Raw genomic sequence first — 18870 nt, forward strand, 5'->3', positions numbered from 1 at the left:
ACCAATTTTTAAAGTTGTCTAAAGAGCCCAAGTAATGTATTGGTTGGTTGGCACTGACTAGACCCTACCCTGTGTTGATCTCTGGCTTTGCATGACATAATTTTAAGTACCCAAATCATGGATATATACCTTTTCAAATTGAAATACTCTTTTTTAGATTTTTGGCTTGGCTCATGTTTTGTATATCTTCCAGTTTTGACTTTAAAACACTTTTTATTCATTTGGCTGGACAATTAAAAACTTGTTACCTGAGGGAACAAGAGGGATGGCATCTAATAAAAATGGTTACTGAGCTTTAGAACGCACAAAGCCTGAATATAGTCAGGCTGCGTCATGTTCACTTAGAAGCTCCCCCCCTTTTTTTTTTTTAACCTGTGTGACACAGTGTGCCAAAAACACATGACAGCCTCTGCGTGGTAAGTCCTCCTGGAGGATGAATTCTAGTCAGAGATGGAGGTGGACAGGAGAGAGTTTTAGAATATTGAAACAAACAGGGCGCTCTTTGAGAGTACAGTACGGGTCCTACTGATTTTTAACAGCTCATAGACCTGACTCTCTTCAGAAGTACCTTCATTTAGCTAAGTCCTCAGATTCCCCAGAATTCCAAGAGGAAACATGGATAGAAAAATTTTAGAAGCATGATGTTGCTCATTTTTACACTAAGCGACCTTGCAGTGTGGGAAGTACATTAGAACTGGAGAAGCAATTTAAGATCCACTTCTCATTTTCCTGGTCTGAGCTTATGTGTTTTGAGCCATGTATTAAATACATATTTTCTTAGCCTGTGGGTTGGGGAAGAACTTAAAGAGAAAGAGGACTGACAGATGAGGGCAAGTGCGGTGTCATGTTGGCAGGTCTTGTGACTTTTGAGAATTTAAAACAATACAGTATGGCACCTGTTAGATTTGTTAGTTTGTTTCCATTGTTAGTTTTTAGTTGGATTTAAATTTCTTTACATGCCCATAGATATTTTCAACCTAACTGGTGAACTTGAAGAAGTGAAGCATCCTAAAAGAGAGAATCTTTTGCCTGTGAACCCAGATTTGCAGATGAATCAAGGCTTTAATAAACACAATACATCTGAATGCTACAGCTCTCACACAGAAAGTTCCTCATCTCTTATAAATGCTATTTTTGATCAAGATTCAAATACAAATACTGTAGAAATTACTGAAAATAAGAATATTCCAAAAGCAGACATTAAGTTGGAAAATGAAAATGAACGAAAAAACAGAACCAAGAATGAAAACAGTAAGATTCCTTGGGCTTCTGTGACTGAAAAGCCCCTTGTTTCAGACAATCCAGACCCTAATATTAGCCTGCAGTCCCCAAAATTGTCTGCTGCTGGTCAAAATATAGAAAACCTTTTTCAAATCCATAAAATTCCAACAGATATAAAGTGTGAAAAGCAGGATGATTGCTTGGTAGGCACAGAGGGAAAACTGCAGGCCCAGCATTTACTGTCTGACACTCGAAAAGAACGTGGCTGTTCAGAAGATGTCTTAATCAACAGTGTAAAGGAAGGTAAAAGTCCAAGGGAGGCTTTGGGAAGAAACTGTGCCGAAAGTACTAGCGGCATGAGTTGTAGAGAAAGGAAATGTAAAAGCTGCTCTTTGTGTTACTGTCCTGGCCAAAGTTTGCAGTTGGAAAAGAATGGAAGTCGTGAGCCTTCCTCTTGCACGAGCACCTCTGTAAAGTTTAGCTTAGAAAATTCTGAACTGTATAAAGATTTATCTGAAAGCATAGAGCAGAGCTTTCAGAGAACAAATAGTGAAACCAAAGTGAGACGTAGCACAAGGCTGCGTGAAGACTTGGAAGAGGAAGGGCTCGTGTGGGTCTCGCTCCCATTGCCTCCCGCTCGCTGGGCTTCCCAGAGAACCAAAAGGAGAACACTGTGTGCGCTGGACAGCAGAGGGTTTGAAAGTGTGTCTCCCCAGAAACCAGGTGTGCCGCCCGCCGTCCCGGGTAAACACGACCGTGGGGGCCTTCCTTCCCACCCGCGCCGGCACAGGAGGAAGAGCTTTTGTACATCTACGCTTGCAATACAAAAACCCGTCCTCAGTCAAAATGCTGCAAAAGAAACTCTCGACCAGGAGAGAGCGAGCTCTCTGACTGACTTTGAAAGAAGTGGACAAAGAATTGGACGGTCAGAGACCCCAACCTGTAACTGAGTTGCCTGCTGATCGCTCAGCAAGAAAGGCAGCCACCCTCGCTGAACAGGCCGTCTTTCCTTCCCGTCCTTTGTTCAACTTCAGTATTTTTGAAAGTTTCAAATAAAGTCATTTTAGTGGAACCTATTTTTTTAAGTAGAATTAAGTGAATTTCTCCCTTCAAAAAGAAAACATTCTATTGAATATATTCTTCTCCCTGTGAATGATACCGTTAGTATTTTGCTAAGAAGGATTTTTAGACCTAGCAATAGGTCTCTTAAGCTTCATGTCACATTAGTATATATTTACAACTGAAAGTTTTACAGTATCCGTTTAAAAAAAAAGTCTTTCAGAGATGATTCATATCTGGATGAGAAGAGTTTTAAAAAATTGATAGAATTAATGTAACTTTATGAAGATTGAAGGTAGTGCAAGGTTGAAACTTAAAGAGGGACAAGAGATTTTATTTTGAAATGCAAAAAAACGGAAAGTTTCAACAATTAGAAAAGGTAGAAATTATAAGGCTTGTTTTCCCTCTGGGTTAAGTTAATGACTTTATCTCAAGTGCAAGTAAATTAAAATCAAATCTTAAACATGGAATTTAAGGAAGTTCTTATAATGATGAAAATATTATAAATGTTAAAAATGAATATGTAAATTATAAATTAAAAATGTGAAAGCATTTTGTCCTTTAAACAAAATTCATACATGTTTTGTGGAACGGGAGGTAAGGGATTGGTTTTTGGTGAAAATACAGCAGTTTAGTTGACTCATCCCCCAGATTATTCAAATCAGTCACAGGTAATTTGGGGTTTAATTCACGGTTCTCCATAAAAAATGTGTAAATCCAGGAACTCACTTGAAGGGGTCCTAGAAAATTAGTTTACTCATGTGAAGCATGGAGCATGGTCACTGCTTTCTGTTTTAACGTAGCCTTTTCTAGGAGTCCTAACTTTTTATTTCACACTATCAAGTACTATCACTTGTCTCGGATTTTCTGGTTAAATGTCAGAAATACTCTATAGCAGTTTGAAAATCTACATTGCTGTATATCTGGAATTTGGGAGTGCGCATAAATCACGGTATCATTAAACAATTGTCTTTGAAATCCTTTAAATCATTAAACTCTCCCTGGCCATGATAGCAGAAACATGTTAACAAATAGAGTTCTCTATAAATAACACAACAGGGAAGACGACTCCTGCTGAGCGCCCATTTCCCCCGCCTGCGAGAGAGACTATTTGTTACCTTCTTGGCACCAATAGGTCTGGAACCCCTGCTGCTAACGACTAAATGTATTTTACATTAACACTCAAAGTGATCCCCAATTTCTTCTGCTCAAGGGTGGATTGTTTAAAAAATTCTTTTATCTTTACACGTAAATCATTTATGGGATTTTTTTCCCTCCCGTTTGTGTCTTGGTGTGGTTGGCAACTTTCTACCACTGAAAACAAACCAAAAAAGAAAAAAAACCCAAAACGAATTAACTTATAATGAAGCTTTTTGATTTTGGTAATTAAAAAAAGAAAAAACTTTAAGAAACATACAGTGTTAGAGGGTTTTGTTTTTAAATTTTTTTCTTCTTTGTTTAATATGAATGCTAAAACCGCTGCTGACTATTTCCTCCCCTTTTTACTGTATGATGACCGGTGATCTCAGTTGTATTTTAAGAATTTCACATGCTTTGTTTTGAGTTCTCAAAAAAATGCTAATGAGGACAAGGGCAACATCGCCATCTGTGATTCTTTTCAGCGTGGTTTTACAAATGTAAAATTGCTCTCATTTTCTAGCATCTACAGTTAAAATCAAGCACTTTATACGTTCTCTCGGTTTCAACGTTTGGATATAAATGTTTTATTGGTATTTGTAAATAACAGAAAGTAAAAACAAAGTTTTCCTCAGAACAGTTCTGAGAAATCAAAGCGATTTGGACATAATTTTACCTACCATCTCGCTTGCATCTCAGATTGTGAAAAGTTAATGTTTTCTGTATTCAGTCATGCTTGCTTGTTCCTGTTTCTTTTCATTAGTAGTTAAGTCAGAAACTTGGCTTCAGAAGAGTTTTTTTCTGCCTTAATCTTTCACTGCAGTAACCCTTGACATTTTTGCCTTAGAATGTCGGCTACTTATCTCCGCCTGCCTCTGTAGATTCTTGTTTATTCCAGAAGGTGGCAGCAGCTTCTCTGTGGTTCTGGCCCTGTGTGCATCGCCTTAAAGCCCCGCACAGTGGTTCAGTATTGCAGGGGCTTCTTCTCTCTAACTTTTATCTCTAGTCAATTAATTACAAAAGGAATATGTGGCTATTGCAAAAAGGAGAGATCTGTACAAAATTAAAGGCTCTTCCCTCACCCGATGCCAGCATCCTGTAGCACACCTTCCTCTCCCCAGCTTCCTGTGTGTCGACAGTGAACAAGCGGCACACTTGTGGCAGGCCTTCGCCCCTGTGCGCATGAATGTGGTTTGTTGTGTGCTGGGGGTTCCCTATGATGTGCCATTCTGGGGCTTAATGCTTTTATTCAGTAAAATATCATGAAGATGCTTCAGTGTTACAGTGGTGAGCCCTCATGCTACGCAGCCCTTCAACTCCTGGATAGATTATATACTTTGAGTATCTGTAATGTAGTTAGGTTAGCTGTCTCCTTTCCAGGGGACACTCACTGTCTCCAGTTTTTGTTACCGAAATCATGCCACCTGGGCTTGTGTGAAAGTGTCTGTTAGATAAATTCCTTGAAATTAAATGAATACTAAGTTCTCTTCTGTAGACCTTATCTGGGAAAGTTCCTTTATAAGGATTTTGTCATCCTTGCCTTCGGTCATATTCTTCCTCAATCCCACTTTGCTTACATGTCTTCTCACTGCCCTCCATGGGCATTTAAGCTGTAGAACTGAGATCTGGCAAAAATTGAATGCCTTGTTCATTCTTTAGTTTGAAAGAGCTTTTTCTTTAAAGTCAGGTTTATTAAGGTATAATTAACCTACAGTAATGTTTACCCTTTTTAAATGTACAGTTTGAATTTTGGCAAATTCATATGCTCACGTAACCAGTATCACAGTCAGTAATTGGACATTTCCATCCCCCCCAAAAGAAGCTGCCTTCTATTCTTTGCAATCCATTCCCCTGGCCCCCAAGCCCAGTCCCTCACAATCGCTCATCTGAGTTCCATCCATACAGTTGTGCCTTTTCCAGAATGCCATATAAATGGGATCATACGATATATATATATATATATACTTTTGTGTCTGCCTTTTTAAACTTGACATAATGTGTTTGAAATTCCCTGTATGACATGTTATAAGTAGTTGATTCTTGTTTGTTGCTAAGTAGTATTCCATTTTATGGATGTAGCACATGTGTTTATCCATTCACCAATTGCTATTTGGATTGTTAATATTTTTTGGCTATTACAAATAAAGCTGTTATAAACATTCACTTACGGGTCTTTTGTGTGAGCACCGTTTTTGTTTATATTGTGCCTAAATGCCCAGGAATGGGATTCCTGGGATGTGCGGTTTAAATATGTTTAAGAAACTGCCAGGCTTTTCGGCATCAGCTGCGCCATTCTGCATTCTCATCTGCAGCATTTTCAGCTGCTCCACATTTTGACCAGTACCTGGTATTCTTGGTCTTTTTCATTTAGGCATTCTAGTAATTGTGTTGGATTACCCCATTGTGGTTTTGATGTATATTTCCCTAATGACCAATGATGTTGCACATCTTTTCTGTGCTTATTTGCCACCCTGATATATCCTCTTCTATTGGAACATCTGTCTATTCAAATCTCTTATCTGTGCAATCCTTTGTCAATTGTCTTATTGAAAAGTTCTGTGTGTATTTGGATACAAGTTCTTCATTGGATATGTATCTTGCAAATATTTTTTCTCATCTGTGGCTTGTCTTTTTATTTTCTTAGCAGTGTCTTTTGAAGGGCAGATTAAATTTTGATATAATCTATCAATTTTTTCCTTAATAGTTCATGCTTTTGTATTGTAAGAAACCTTTGTGTAACTCAAGGACACAAAGATCTCTCCTGTGTTTTCTTCTAGAAGTATAGTTATAGCTCTCAGGTGTTAGATGTACTTTGAGTTAATTTTTGCATATTGTGTAAGGTGAGGGTGTTTTGTTTTTAATGGAAATCATTCAACACCATTTGTTGAATATTACATTCCTTATTGAATTACTGTGGCACTTTTGTTGAAATTCAGTTAATCATATACGTGTGGGTCTATTTCTGGACTTTATTCTGTCCCAGCTATCTATATGTCTGTTCTAAAACCAACATCACACCATCTCAATAACTATAAAAAGCTTTCTAAAGATTTTTTATTTTTACTTACTTTATTTTTTTATTTTGGTATCATTAATATAAAATTACATAAGCAACATTATGGTTACTACATTCCCCCCATTATCAAGTCCCCACCACATAGCCCATTACAGTCACTGTCCATCAGCATAGTAAGATGCTGTAGAGTCACTACTTGTCTTCTCTCTGCTATACTGCCTTCCCCATGCCACCCACCTCACATTATGTGTGCTAATCATAATGCCCCTTATTCCCCTTCTCCATCCCTTCCCACCCACCCTCCCCAGTCCCTTTCTCTTTGGTATCTGTTAGTCCATTCTTGGTTTCTGTGGGTCTGCTGCTGTTTTGTTCCTTCAGTTTTCGCTTTGTTCTTATGCTCCACAGATGAGTGAAATCATTTGATACTTGTCTTTCTCCACCTGGCTTATTTGACTAAACATAATACCCTCTAGCTCCATCCATGTTGTTGCAAATAGTAGGATTTGTTTTCTACTTATGGCTGAATAATATTCCATTGTGTATATGTACCAAATTGTCTTTATCCATTCATCTACTGATGGACACTCAGGTTGCTTCCACTTCTTGGCTATTGTAAATAGTGCTGTGATAGACATTAGGGGTGCATATGTCTTTTTGAACCTGGGGTCCTACATTCTTAGGGTAAATTCCTAGGAGTGGAATTCCTAGGTCAAATGGTATTTCTATTTTTACTTTTTTGAGGAACTTCCATACAGCTTTCCACAATGGTTGAACTAGTTTACATTCCCACCAGCAGTGTAGGAGGGTTCCCCTTTCTCCGCATCCTCACCAGCATTTGTTGTTCCTAGTCTTTTCTATGTTGGCCATCCTAACTGGTCTGAGGTGATATCACATTGTGGCTTTAATTTGCATTTTCCTGATAATTAGTGATGTGGAGCATCTTTTCATGTGCCTGTTGACCGTCTGAATTTCTTCTTTGGAGAAGTGTCTGTTCATATCCTCTGCCCATTTTTTAATAGGGTTATTTGCTTTTTGGGTGCTGAAGCATGTGAATTCTTTTTTTTTTTTTTCCCTTTACTGTGAATCTTTATCATGGTTTGTGTTAAAATTCTTTTGGTGAGGGAAGAGTCCAGTAGAAAAAGAAGGTTGACTAACCAATTCTGCCTGGAGCCTACAGTTGTACCCAGACCTGCATTTTTTTTTGGCAAAAAGTCAATAGTAGTAAACTATCAAATATGGTAAGGACACCAGCTTCCTTGGGGTTACCTATACAGTCAGCCCAATCTTCTGTAAGCTGGTTTGCTGCAGTTCATGATTTTAAATTGTTACCCTGAGTCACTATAAGATTTGGTTATCCAGAAAGAAATTTTTTTGAACACTGGACAATATATAATCAGCAAGAAAATGAAGTGAGTTAAAATAAGCTTCAAAATTAAGTTTGTCAAAAAATTATCTAATAAGTGATTCATTTATTCTCATAAATTAAGGTTTTTATTATACTTTCATTTAGTATAAAAATTGTCACTATCCTTACATGGAACGTAGCATTAGCATTTGAGAATGACTTCTTAATATGGGAAGATCTCATTGCACCAGGTCATCTCAAGTAGGCATATTGTGGATTCATAATATGTGTGCCAGACATTAATTTCTAATGTGATCACTGCCTTCAAGACATCAGTTTTCTCGAAGGGAGCAGAATTACAGTGCAGGTTAAGATTATGGAGGAATGCCCCAGACCTCTTAGCCCTCAGGGTGGCCCCAGCACAGATCAGGTAAGTTTGTTTTCTTTCTGAAAGAAGTGATGCTTGAACAAAGTTCACTAAGAAGAGTCAGAGGAATGGGGATTGTAAAGGCATGTTCTATTCCAAACACCCTTTCATTAATTTACTGAGACGGCATTGTAAGTTGGCTTCATCTTGTATGTGTTTTTAAGTATTTTTCTTAACTTCTCATTATATTCTAAGCTTATGAGTATAACTGGATGAATCATGGATTCAGAACTAAACTACAGATTGTGAATTGTACATAACAAAGGTTTTAAAAATCTTCCCTTGAGTGCTTATACATTTGTATCTTTTGTACCCCCAGGTTTCTTTGTGTATGTCTAAAGTATTAACTCTGGGCTTGGAATCCTAGATTAAGTAAACAGAATTGGGATAAAATTAAGTTACAGTAAATAATTGCACATACAGAAAAAAAAATGGGGTATTTTTTCAATTAGATTAAAAAATTCTTGAACAGCCCTAATGTGGCTCTAGAATGGGCTAATTTCTAATACTCTGTGGCCTAACAATTTAAAGTTAAATATTGCACAGATGTGTTCATTTTTATACACTCTTTGATACTTTTGTGTTCTTTATGAAATAACAATAAGGACTAAAAGTAACATAATAGTGTTAGTGAGAAGATGAGTAATTACCACCATTCCTGAGACATTTTTTTATCCCACATCTTCAGTCCTGGTTGTGACTTCAAGATTGATTAGGTTTTTGGAAAATCATAGGTTATTTGGAAGCCAGTATTTTCTGGAACTTCTGTTTTTTTACTTTAAGCCTTAATATCACTTATATGAAAAGGGGAAAAAAATGAACACATGCACACAAAAGAAAAATACAAGTTGCATTTTCTTAAGGGGTAAATTGGGATTTCCAAACTTTCCAGTGACCTGCTGGAAAGCAGGTCTTTCTTACAGGACTTTAAGTCTTCCTCTCCCATTTGTCCACAGCAGACACATTGACTGGATGGTTTAATTTATTTCCTCTGCTAGTGGCCTGCAGGGGTTGCAGAGAGCTGGCGTTTTAGTTTTGATGTAATTCAAGAAAATGCAATTAATATAATTCTTTTTAAGTTCCAGATTCCTGTGTACTTGTGAATTTTTAAGCTCTAAAATGTACAGATACAGTTACATCTATTTACTACATTGATAGGTTCTTATTCTCTTGGTTTATCCACTTAAAATGCACTTTCTTTAAAAAAACATTCTTCCATTTTGGTAGTGTTTTGTAATGTTAAACATAGTGCTTTCTTAGTGGCATTTGTATTTTTGCCATTTAAAAGCAAACTGCATTTGCAGTGTTGTGAAATCTCAAGTGCTTGCTGGTAAACACAAAATATATGACGATTTTTTTCTCAATTTAGGCGCATCCGGTAATGGCTAATAAGTAGCATCAGGTGTTTGCAAAAACAGGTTCTTCAAATGTATGGTCCAAACAGTGAAATAATTTTTTTTTAGTGTAAAATTGGTGTCCAACAGTTGAAACTTAGCAGAGAAAGTGAGTAAAAGGATTTTTCGGTTCAAATGAGTTTAGTTCACATGCCAGGCGCTTGGCTGTGAAGTGTGTGATTTTATGCCTAACATTTAAACATGTACAATGTGTTCATTTTCTAATTGTTCATCACAGAGCAGTAATCCAAGACGACCAGTCTTTTCTTGTTTCAAGTATAGGTTGGGAATGAAGATTTCACAAGTATTCCCAACTCAAACCTGAAAAACCTGGTGTTAGTCTTGGGTGATTTCCAGTGACCCCATGACTCCCTTCTTCCTGCCCCCTGTGTAGATTTGGAACTGGGCAGCCATTTTTGTTTTTGGAAGGGAAAGGAGACAGATATAATGAATGACTTTTATTGTGCAATATTTCAAACTCTCTTGAATGCATTCGAATGGGATGGAAACTGTTCTGCCCTATGTCATAGCCAAAACAAACAAAACATATTCCCTAAACCTGGGTGTGTGTTTCTCTCAAACTGGCAGTAGTTAGAGCTCAGCTCTCAAACAAGAATTTGGTTTGACAATTTTTAGCCCTTGTTCAACTGAATATTAGGATAGGTCACAGCCAAAGCAAATACTGTAGGGAAAAATTAATACACATATTTACAGCTTGCAGGTGGCTTTTTTTCTTAAGCATTAGATATTTGTCTTAAGGAATTGCATTCGGGGTAATACTTTTAAATAAACTACTTTTTTGCTAGTATTTTTTCAATGAGCCTCTCTCCAATAATAGTAACTCCAAATGTAAATAAATTATGCACAGGTCCCTGAAGAGTGATAAATAGTTGAATTTAAGCATTTAAACATATAGAAAGGCCACTAAGAATCAGAATTCTAGGAATATCAGATCCAGCAAATATGCAGTAAAACCTTGATGGTAACCTTCTATGGCCCCCAAAGAATCCGCTCTGGTGAGTATCAATGACTCCTTTATGGTGATGCCTCCAACGATGGTTACTGACTCCAGCCATCCCTGCTTAGTATGTTGAGTATTCCCACTCTTTGCATCTGTGTGGAGAATACTCGGCACAATCAAGATAATTCATTTTGTAATGCCCCATTGTGCTTCATGACCCTGGCAAAATATATTTTTATTAGTCACAATAGTAACTTTAAATTTATGGTCACCCATAACCAAAAGGCTCTTGGTGTGTGCCTTAACCAAGAAATACTGGAAACAAGTTTTTAAGCCGAGCAATCTGCCTCTCAGAATGGTAGCAAAGACTTCACCTTTTTAGGTCCTCCCTTTGAAATACAAAATTCTAATTTTCATTGATTTTTGTTGAACAATAATAGACATCTGCCTGAGTGGAAATAAGCCATTGGGTAATCTCGTTGGCTGCTAACTTTTCACATAATAAATACTGCAGATAAATCCCTGCCGGCATCTTGCATTTCAGTTAGAAATGTTGCACATTGAGGCAAAGATTTCAACTTCCCAAGCACTGTGAAGTCCAAGAATTTCCCTGTCAACTAGCCTGACTGACATGTCCTGGGCATAAATCATTTTAAGGGGTGGGTGCTTCGTGTTTTGCAGTATGTCTGAATGGTGGGAAACAGACCTTTGTGAGTGGCTGAGTGGGTACTGCCGAGGTCCACAGCCCTCAGACTGCCGAGCGGTCAACTCGAGGATAGGAGGGGCAGAGGGCAAACTGGGTAAAAAAACAATCTTACTTTTTTACTTTAAATGTTGCTCTAAGTTCTTAGTATTCAAACTTAAATGTGATGCATAGGGCACTTTCCCTGTATAGCTTAGGAATAATTGGACATTGGTTTATCTAATTCTACTTTTTTTAAAACCCTGTGACAGCTAAAGGGTTCCTTTTTTACATCAGTGAATTTATTTTTAGATTTAGAAATACTGTACCTTTCCCGATCAAGTGGGAGCCTCTTAACTGGCATTGTGGTTTCCTTTCTCCTCAGAGAGAACACGTCTCTTCTTCAAATCAGTAACGTAGGCCCATTTCCTTAAATCCAAAGCCTTCGTCTAGGCTTTGACCCTCCGCCATTTTTCTTGCCCACCACACGATTGTGAAACGAAACACCGCCTCTAAGATCCGTGTATTTCTGGAAGTGCATAGCAAGAGCTACTGTTGTTCCCACCTGAGAAGAACAAGAGGACAGTGATTTTTCTCTGCAGGGCATCAAGCAGTGAGCCTGGGACAGACAGGAGGCCTGCGGACGCATACTCAGCCTGTTGGTTATTTCACTTGCTTGAGCTCCTCCACCTGGGTGCTTACCAAGGCAGGGGTGGGTGCCTGTCAGCTGTTCTTAAAGTTTAGTTGCAGTAACCCTTGAAATCAAATAGCTACAATAGATTTTTGAAGTCATCCACAATCTCTCTCAAAGAATCAACAGTTACCTCTATTTTCCTAAAATTAAGTGAATGGTGAGTGTTAGTTTACCTTTTCTCCTCTAATAAAATGCTTGAAGGGGGGGGCCCGGAGCAACGGACTGTGTAAACTAGAAGCCAGGGCTGCCTCTGCGTTTAGGTGCCAGCACTGAGCACGCGGCATTCTCAAAACGGTCCCCGAAGTATGTGCCTCTGTCCGCAGTTGTCCTGTAAATGTCCGAATGAATTAATATCCTGTATTTCTCCAAGAGAGGAAAACAATGCTAAGCCTATTCCAAACACTTCGGAAGCTTATGTCCTTTGGACATGACACTGCCTTCCCGGCTCACGCTCTGCCATGTCCACATGCAAAGAGCTGTTACCACCAGTCCAAAGCTGTAACAATATTAAGATGTTTTCCTCAACCTTGTCCCCAGAAAGATACTTTGTTTCCAGAAGATTGTTCTCCCCTGAGCATTACATCATGAATTGATTCAGTTCTTGGAGGAAGAAATTGGACAAAATATAATAGATTACCTCCTGGGGAAACATACTTAGGTTGTTAAGTATTCCCCCCAGACAACTAAGAAACTGCTTATATATTACTACTCTGTCCACATTTAACCTTTCACCTTTTTGCAGCTGAGCAGGGGGCTTTTTTCTGTAAAGGTTTTTGTTTTAGTGGGGGGTCAGAGAGAACACTTCCCCTTTATTTGTTTAAGGAGTACAAGTATTCTTTGTTTTTGCTGTTTCCCAGACTTACTCAACTTGGTGAGCCAGGGTGTGCCACCCGACCCGGGAACAGGTCAGGATGCAGCGGCCACAAAGGGATGTCCTTGCTGTGTAGAAGCCTTGTGAGCTAGGGTGGGGGAGCTGCTCCGTCTGTTTAATTTTCTTCTAGGGTATCTTGGCCTCTGAGGCACCAGAGCCAACAGAAAATTGAGCATTTGGGAGGCATCACCATGTCCATGTGGATAGTGTGGCCCTTTGCAAGCAATACCCACACTGAAGAAAAGGATCAAATTTCCTTTCCTGGGAACTAGTTGTCTGAGAAGATGTCAATGAGTGATGAAATAACTCCCACCCAATAAATAGTGCAGTAAGAAATGTGGAGCCGTTTTCTTTTCCAAGTTCGCGAGTCAGAGTAGAGAAGGGGCAGGGTGGATTGGCCACGTACATTTGCTGGCTTCAGACAGTGATACCTTGGGCTGGTAAGCTGAGCGCATGGAAGAGCTGATGAACAAGGGGCTGGTAATGACACAGCAGGTCTTTCATCCCCGAATGCCCAACTGGTGCCTGGAAGCCAGTCCAGACCTAGAGCCCAGTTAACAGATTACAGGACCATGTAGGGAGCTGGCAGCCTCCACTGGTGGGGTCCCTGACAACTGGGCTGGTAAAGCCGATTTCCTTTTCCGAGGCAAGCAGCATTCTCACCATGTCCGTGAACATCAATTAATGTCTCATCTCATGAATCTCCAATAGAAGATTAGCACAGGCATCCCAGGGCACAGAATTTCTTCCCTTATTCCTTATCTCAGTAACCTTCAGTGGCCCCTACCATGCCCCCAACTGTCAGCCTCAGTGTGCAGCTCCTCTTCTTAGGTGTGCCCTGTGGAAGTGGCCACAGCCTCTGTTGAACTCTGGTTTGCTTAAGACTCAAACCTGGGGGAAACTGGGTGAAGGGGACACAGGACCTCTACTATTGCAATTCCTGTGAATCTGATCATTTTAAAATAAAACGTTTTAGAAAGTGCTCAGAATGACAGCACAAGTGTCTGTTAGTTTTAGCTACCTTATCTGTAAAATGGGAATATTAGTGAGACTATGTGGCTGCTATGAAAAGCAAGCAATGTAAATGCGTGCCTCTGTGTCCTCAGCCCAGCGCCCTGCTGCACCGTCGTGTTTCAGAAGCCCAGTCATTTCCTTTTTTGTGCAGTGGTTCAGTGTTAGTCCTGGAGTAAGTGGCTTCCCATGTGCCCTCATTTTATGTGATCTCGTCATTATGCCCGCAGGGCAGAGGGTGCTGAGACTTTACCAGGTGAATGTGCCTTGCTCAAGATCACAGAGCCAGGAAATAGCAGAGCTGGAATTAGGTGTCTGTCTTACTCTCAAGTTGGTTCTCCTTGGATGAAAATGCTGTAAATCGAGAGGCAAAGATTTTGGGGCTGTGAAAGAGTAAGAGCGATGCAGGCAAGATGGGAATTTTCTCTGAGCTGCACGTGCTGGTGTTACCCGAGAAGCCCTGCTGGGAAGCTGCTGCCCTTTGCCACGAGATTTCTTGGCCAACACCCCTTTGCTCCCTTGGGGGCATCTTCCCATTTCTGGTGTAGCCCACATAGCCGCATCCAGTAGTCTGCAGTCCACTGCACTCCTCACTCCTGGGTTAGATTTTTCTGTATTAAATTGTGTGAGGGATGGGAGGGAGACGAGTACCAGGCGAGGTGACTGGTGTGTAATTCCATCCTGAATGCATTAGTTTTTGCTGAAATTTTATGTCACCTTATTCAGAGTTTTAGCCCTGCTGTAGTGTTTTCCTAGCCATGGAAATCCAATACATGGATATTTTCACCACCCAGAATGTGTCTCCCCTCTGTGTCTGTAGTGAGGGGTCGGGTGTGTATTTGGGCCAAGGTCTGGGGAAGCTTACCACAGGTTCTTGCTAGAGTCTGGCCAAAGAAGAGTTCCCATCCAGGAACCTGGCCCATCTGAAATCCAGTTCTGGGGAATAATTCAAGTTAAATGGACACCCCTCTGTGCTGCTGGGCCCCTCAGCCCCAGAAAGACATCTCTCTGAGCTATGGAAAGATATCTCTCTGGGCTGTTGCCATTTCTGTCTGTAGGACCAGGAGGTGGAGCTGGCACTGGCTCTGTGCTGAGGGCTTGGGCAGTAAGTGCCAACAGAAATGTTTATTAAGTGATAGTTAATTACCAGATAGCAAGTAGAGCATAAATTTGGTTGGCATGCTTTCTTTAAGTCGAGAGGCTGATTAAAGTTAAGGGGTCCCTGCAGCTCCTCATCTAGCTCAGTAGTATCAAACTTGGGGGCAAGAAGGGAAGGTCCCTTCTAAACTGAGCTCCATCAGTTTCCAAATTTGGGGAGCGCTACCCTGCTTTCCCCAGAAGCTGCTGTAAAGGCATTGGGAACTAATGTTTTAAAAATTTATACTTCATGATGCCTCCACTTCACACAATCATTCCAGTATTTCTTTCTTTTTTTTTTTGTTCATTAATCTACAATTACAGAAAGAACATTATGTTTACTAGGTTCCCCCCTTCACCAAGTCTCCCCCACATACCCCTTCACAGTCACTGTCCATCTGTGTAGTAAGATGCTGTAAAATCACTACTTGTCTTCTCTGTGTTGCGCAGCCCTCCCTGTGCCCCCCATGCACTATACATGCTAATTGTAATGCCCTCTTTCTTTTTCCCCGCCCTTATCCCTCTCTTCCCACCCACTGTCCCCAGTCCCTTTCCCTTTGGTAACTATTAGTCCATTCTTGGGTTCTGTGATTCTGCTGCTGTTTTGTTCCTTCAGTCTTCCTTTGTTCTTATACTCCACATATGAGTGAAATCATTTGGTACTTGTCCTTCTCCGCTTGGCTTATTTCACTGAGCATAATACCCTCTAGCTCCATCCATGTTGTTGCGAATGGTAGTATCTTTTTTTTTCTTATGGCTGCATAATATTCCATTGTGTATATGTACCACATCTTCTTTATCCATTCATCTACTCCTGGACATTTAGGTTGCTTCCATATCTTGGCTATTGTAAACAGTGCAGCGATAAACATAGGGGTGCATCTGTCTTTTTCAAACTGGAGTGCTGCATTCTTAGGGTAAATTCCTAGAAGTGCAATTACTGGGTCAAATGGTATTTCTATTTTGAGCATTCTGAGGAACCTCCATACTGCTTTCCACAATGGTTGAACTAGTTTACATTCCCACCAGCAGTGTAGGAGGGTTCCCCTTTCTCCACAACCTCGCCAACATTTGTTGTTTGTCTTTTCGATGATGGCGATCCTTACTGGTGTGAGGTGATATCTCATTGTGGTTTTAGTTTGCATTTCTCTGATGACAAGTGATGTGGAGCATCTTTTCATGTGCCTATTGGCCATCTGGATTTCTTCTTTAGAGAACTGTCTATTCAGCTCCTCTGCCCATTTTTTAATTGGATTATTTGCTTTTTGTTTGTTGAGGAGTGTGAGCTCTTTATATATTTTGGATGTCAGTCCTTTATCGGATCTGTCATTTATGAATATGTTCTCCCATACTGTAGGATACCTTTTTGTTCTATTGATGGTGTCCTTTGCTGTACAGAAGCTTTTTAGCTTGATATAGTCCCACTTGTTCATTTTAGCCTTTGTTTCCCTTGCCCGGGGAGATATGTTCATGAAGAAGTCACTCATGTTTATGTCCATGAGATTTTTGCCTATGTTTTTTTCTAAGAGTTTTATGGTTTCATGACTTACATTCAGGTCTTTGATCCATTTGGAGTTTACTTTTGTGTATGAGGTTAGACAGTGATCCAGTTTCATTCTCTTATATGTAGCCGTCCAGTTTTGCCAGCACCATCTGTTGAAGAGACTGTCATTTCCCCATTGTATGTCCATGGCTCCTTTATCAAATATTAATTGACCATATACGTTTGGGTTAATGTCTGGAGTCTCTAATCTGTTCCACTGGTCTGTGGCTCTGTTCTTGTGCCAGTACCGAATTGTCTTGATTACTGTGGCTTTGTAGTAGAGCGTGAAGTTGGGGAGCAAGATCCCCCCAACTTTATTCTTTCTTCTCAGGATTGCATTGGCTATTCGGGGTCCTTGACGGTTCCATATGAATTTTTGAACTATTTGTTCCAGTTCATTGAAGAATGCTGTTGGTAATTTGATAGGGATTGCATCGAATCTGTATATTGCTTTGGGCAGGATGGCCATTTTGATGATATTAATTCTTCCTAGCCAGGAGCATGGGATGAGTTTCCATTTGTTAGTGACCTTTTTAATTTCTCTTAAGAGTGTCTTATAGTTTTTAGGGTATAGGTCTTTCACTTCCTTGGTTAGGTTTATTCCTAGGTATTTTATTCTTTTTGATGCAATTGTGAATGGAATTGTTTTCCTGATTTCTATTTCTATTAGTTCATTGTTAGTGTATAGGAAAGCTACAGATTTCTGTGTTTTAATTTTGTATCCTGCAACTTTGCTGAATTCCGATATTAGTTCTAGTAGTTTTGCCGTGGATTCTTTAGGGTTTCTTATGTACAATATCATGTCATCTGCAAATAGTGACAGTTTGACTTCTTCTTTACCAATCTGGATTCCTTGTATTTCTTTGTTGTGTCTGATTGCCGTGGCTAGGACCTCCAGTACCACGTTGAATAACAGTGGGGAGAGTGGGCATCCCTGTCTTGTTCCCGATCTCAGAGGAAAAGCTTTCAGCCTCTTGCTGTTCAGTATGATGTTAGCTGTAGGTTAATCATATATGGCCTTTATTATGTTAAGATACTTGCCCTCTATGCCCATTTTGTTGAGAGTTTTTATCATGAATGGATGTTGAATTTTGTCGAATGCTTTTTTAGCATCTATGGAGATAATCACGTGGTTTTTGTCCTTTTTGTTGCTGTGGTGGATGATGTTGATGGATTTTCGAATGTTGTACCATCCTTGCATCCCTGGGATGAATCCCACTTGGTCATGGTGTATGATCCTCTTGATGTATTTTTGAATTCGGTTTGCTAATATTTTGTGGAGTATTTTTGCATCTACATTTATCAGGGATATTGGTCTGTAGTTTTCTTTTTTTTGGTGGGGTCTTTGCCTGGTTTTGATATTAGGGTGATGTTGGCTTCATAGAATGAGTTTGGGAGTATTCCCTCCTCTTCTATTTTTTGGAAAACTTTAAGGAGAATGGGTGTTATGTCTTCTCTGTATGTCTGATAAAATTCCGAGGTATATCCATCTGGCCCGGGGGTTTTGTTCTTGCGTAGTTTTTTGATTACCAATTCAATTTCGTTGCTGGTAATTGGTCTGTTTAGATTTTCTGTTTCTTTCTGGGTCAGTCTTGGAAGGTTGTATTTTTCTAAGAAGTTGTCCATTTCTCCTAGGTTTTCTAGCTTGTTAGCATATAGGTTTTCATAGTATCCCCTAATAATTCTTTGTATTTCTGTAGGGTGTGTCGTGATTTTTCCTTTCTCATTTCTAATTCTGTTGATGTGTGTTGACTTTCTTTTTCTCTTAATAAGTCTGGCTAGAGGCTTATCTATTTTGTTTATTTTCTCGAAGAACCAACTCTTGGTTTCATCGATTTTTTTCTATTGTTTTATTCTTCTCAGTTTTATTTATTTCTTCTCTGATCTTTATTATGTCCCTCCATCTGCTGACCTTAGGCCTCATTTGTTCTTCTTTTTCCAATTTCGATAATTGTGACATTAGACTATTCTTTTGGGATTGTTCTTCCTTCTTTAAATATGCCTGGATTGCTATATACTTTCCTCTTAAGACTGCTCTTGCGCGTCTCACAGAAGTTGGGGCTTTGTGTTATTGTTGTCATTTGTTTCCATATATTGCTGGATCTCCATTTTAATTTGGTCATTGATCCATTGATTATTTAGGAGCATGCTGTTAAGCCTCTGTGTGTTTGTGAGCCTTTTTGCTTTCTTTTCTAGTTTTATACCTTTGTGGTCTGAAAACTTGGCTGGTAGGATTTCAATCTTTTCGAATTTACTGAGGTTCTTTTTGTGGCCTAGTATATGGTCTATTCTGGAGAATGTTCCATGTGCACTTGAGAAGAATGTGTATCCTGTTGCTTTTGGATGTAGAGTTCTATAGATGTCTATTAGGT

At 39.5% G+C, this 18870-nt stretch overlaps 1 protein-coding gene across 7 annotated transcripts in view; it reads left to right on the forward strand.

Moving 5' to 3' along the window:
• The window catches only part of CDCA2 (cell division cycle associated 2), an 82489-nt gene that overhangs the window by 36090 nt on the left and 27529 nt on the right, over positions 1-18870 (forward strand). For 5 of the 7 annotated variants that reach the window (XM_073232700.1, XM_073232701.1, XM_073232698.1 and 2 more), the window contains one exon: positions 967-5580. The exons of 1 other annotated variant lie outside the window; for it this stretch is intronic. In XM_073232700.1, coding sequence (XP_073088801.1) covers positions 967-2171 — 1205 coding nt within the window. In that variant the 3' untranslated portion in view covers positions 2172-5580. Of the gene's footprint in view, positions 1-966; positions 5581-18870 lie in introns of those variants that run through there. One more of the 7 variants, XM_073232705.1, reaches the window with a different exon arrangement.

The sequence above is a fragment of the Manis javanica genome, chromosome 3 (assembly GCF_040802235.1).
Source record: "Manis javanica isolate MJ-LG chromosome 3, MJ_LKY, whole genome shotgun sequence".
Taxonomy (NCBI): Eukaryota; Metazoa; Chordata; class Mammalia; order Pholidota; family Manidae; genus Manis; species Manis javanica.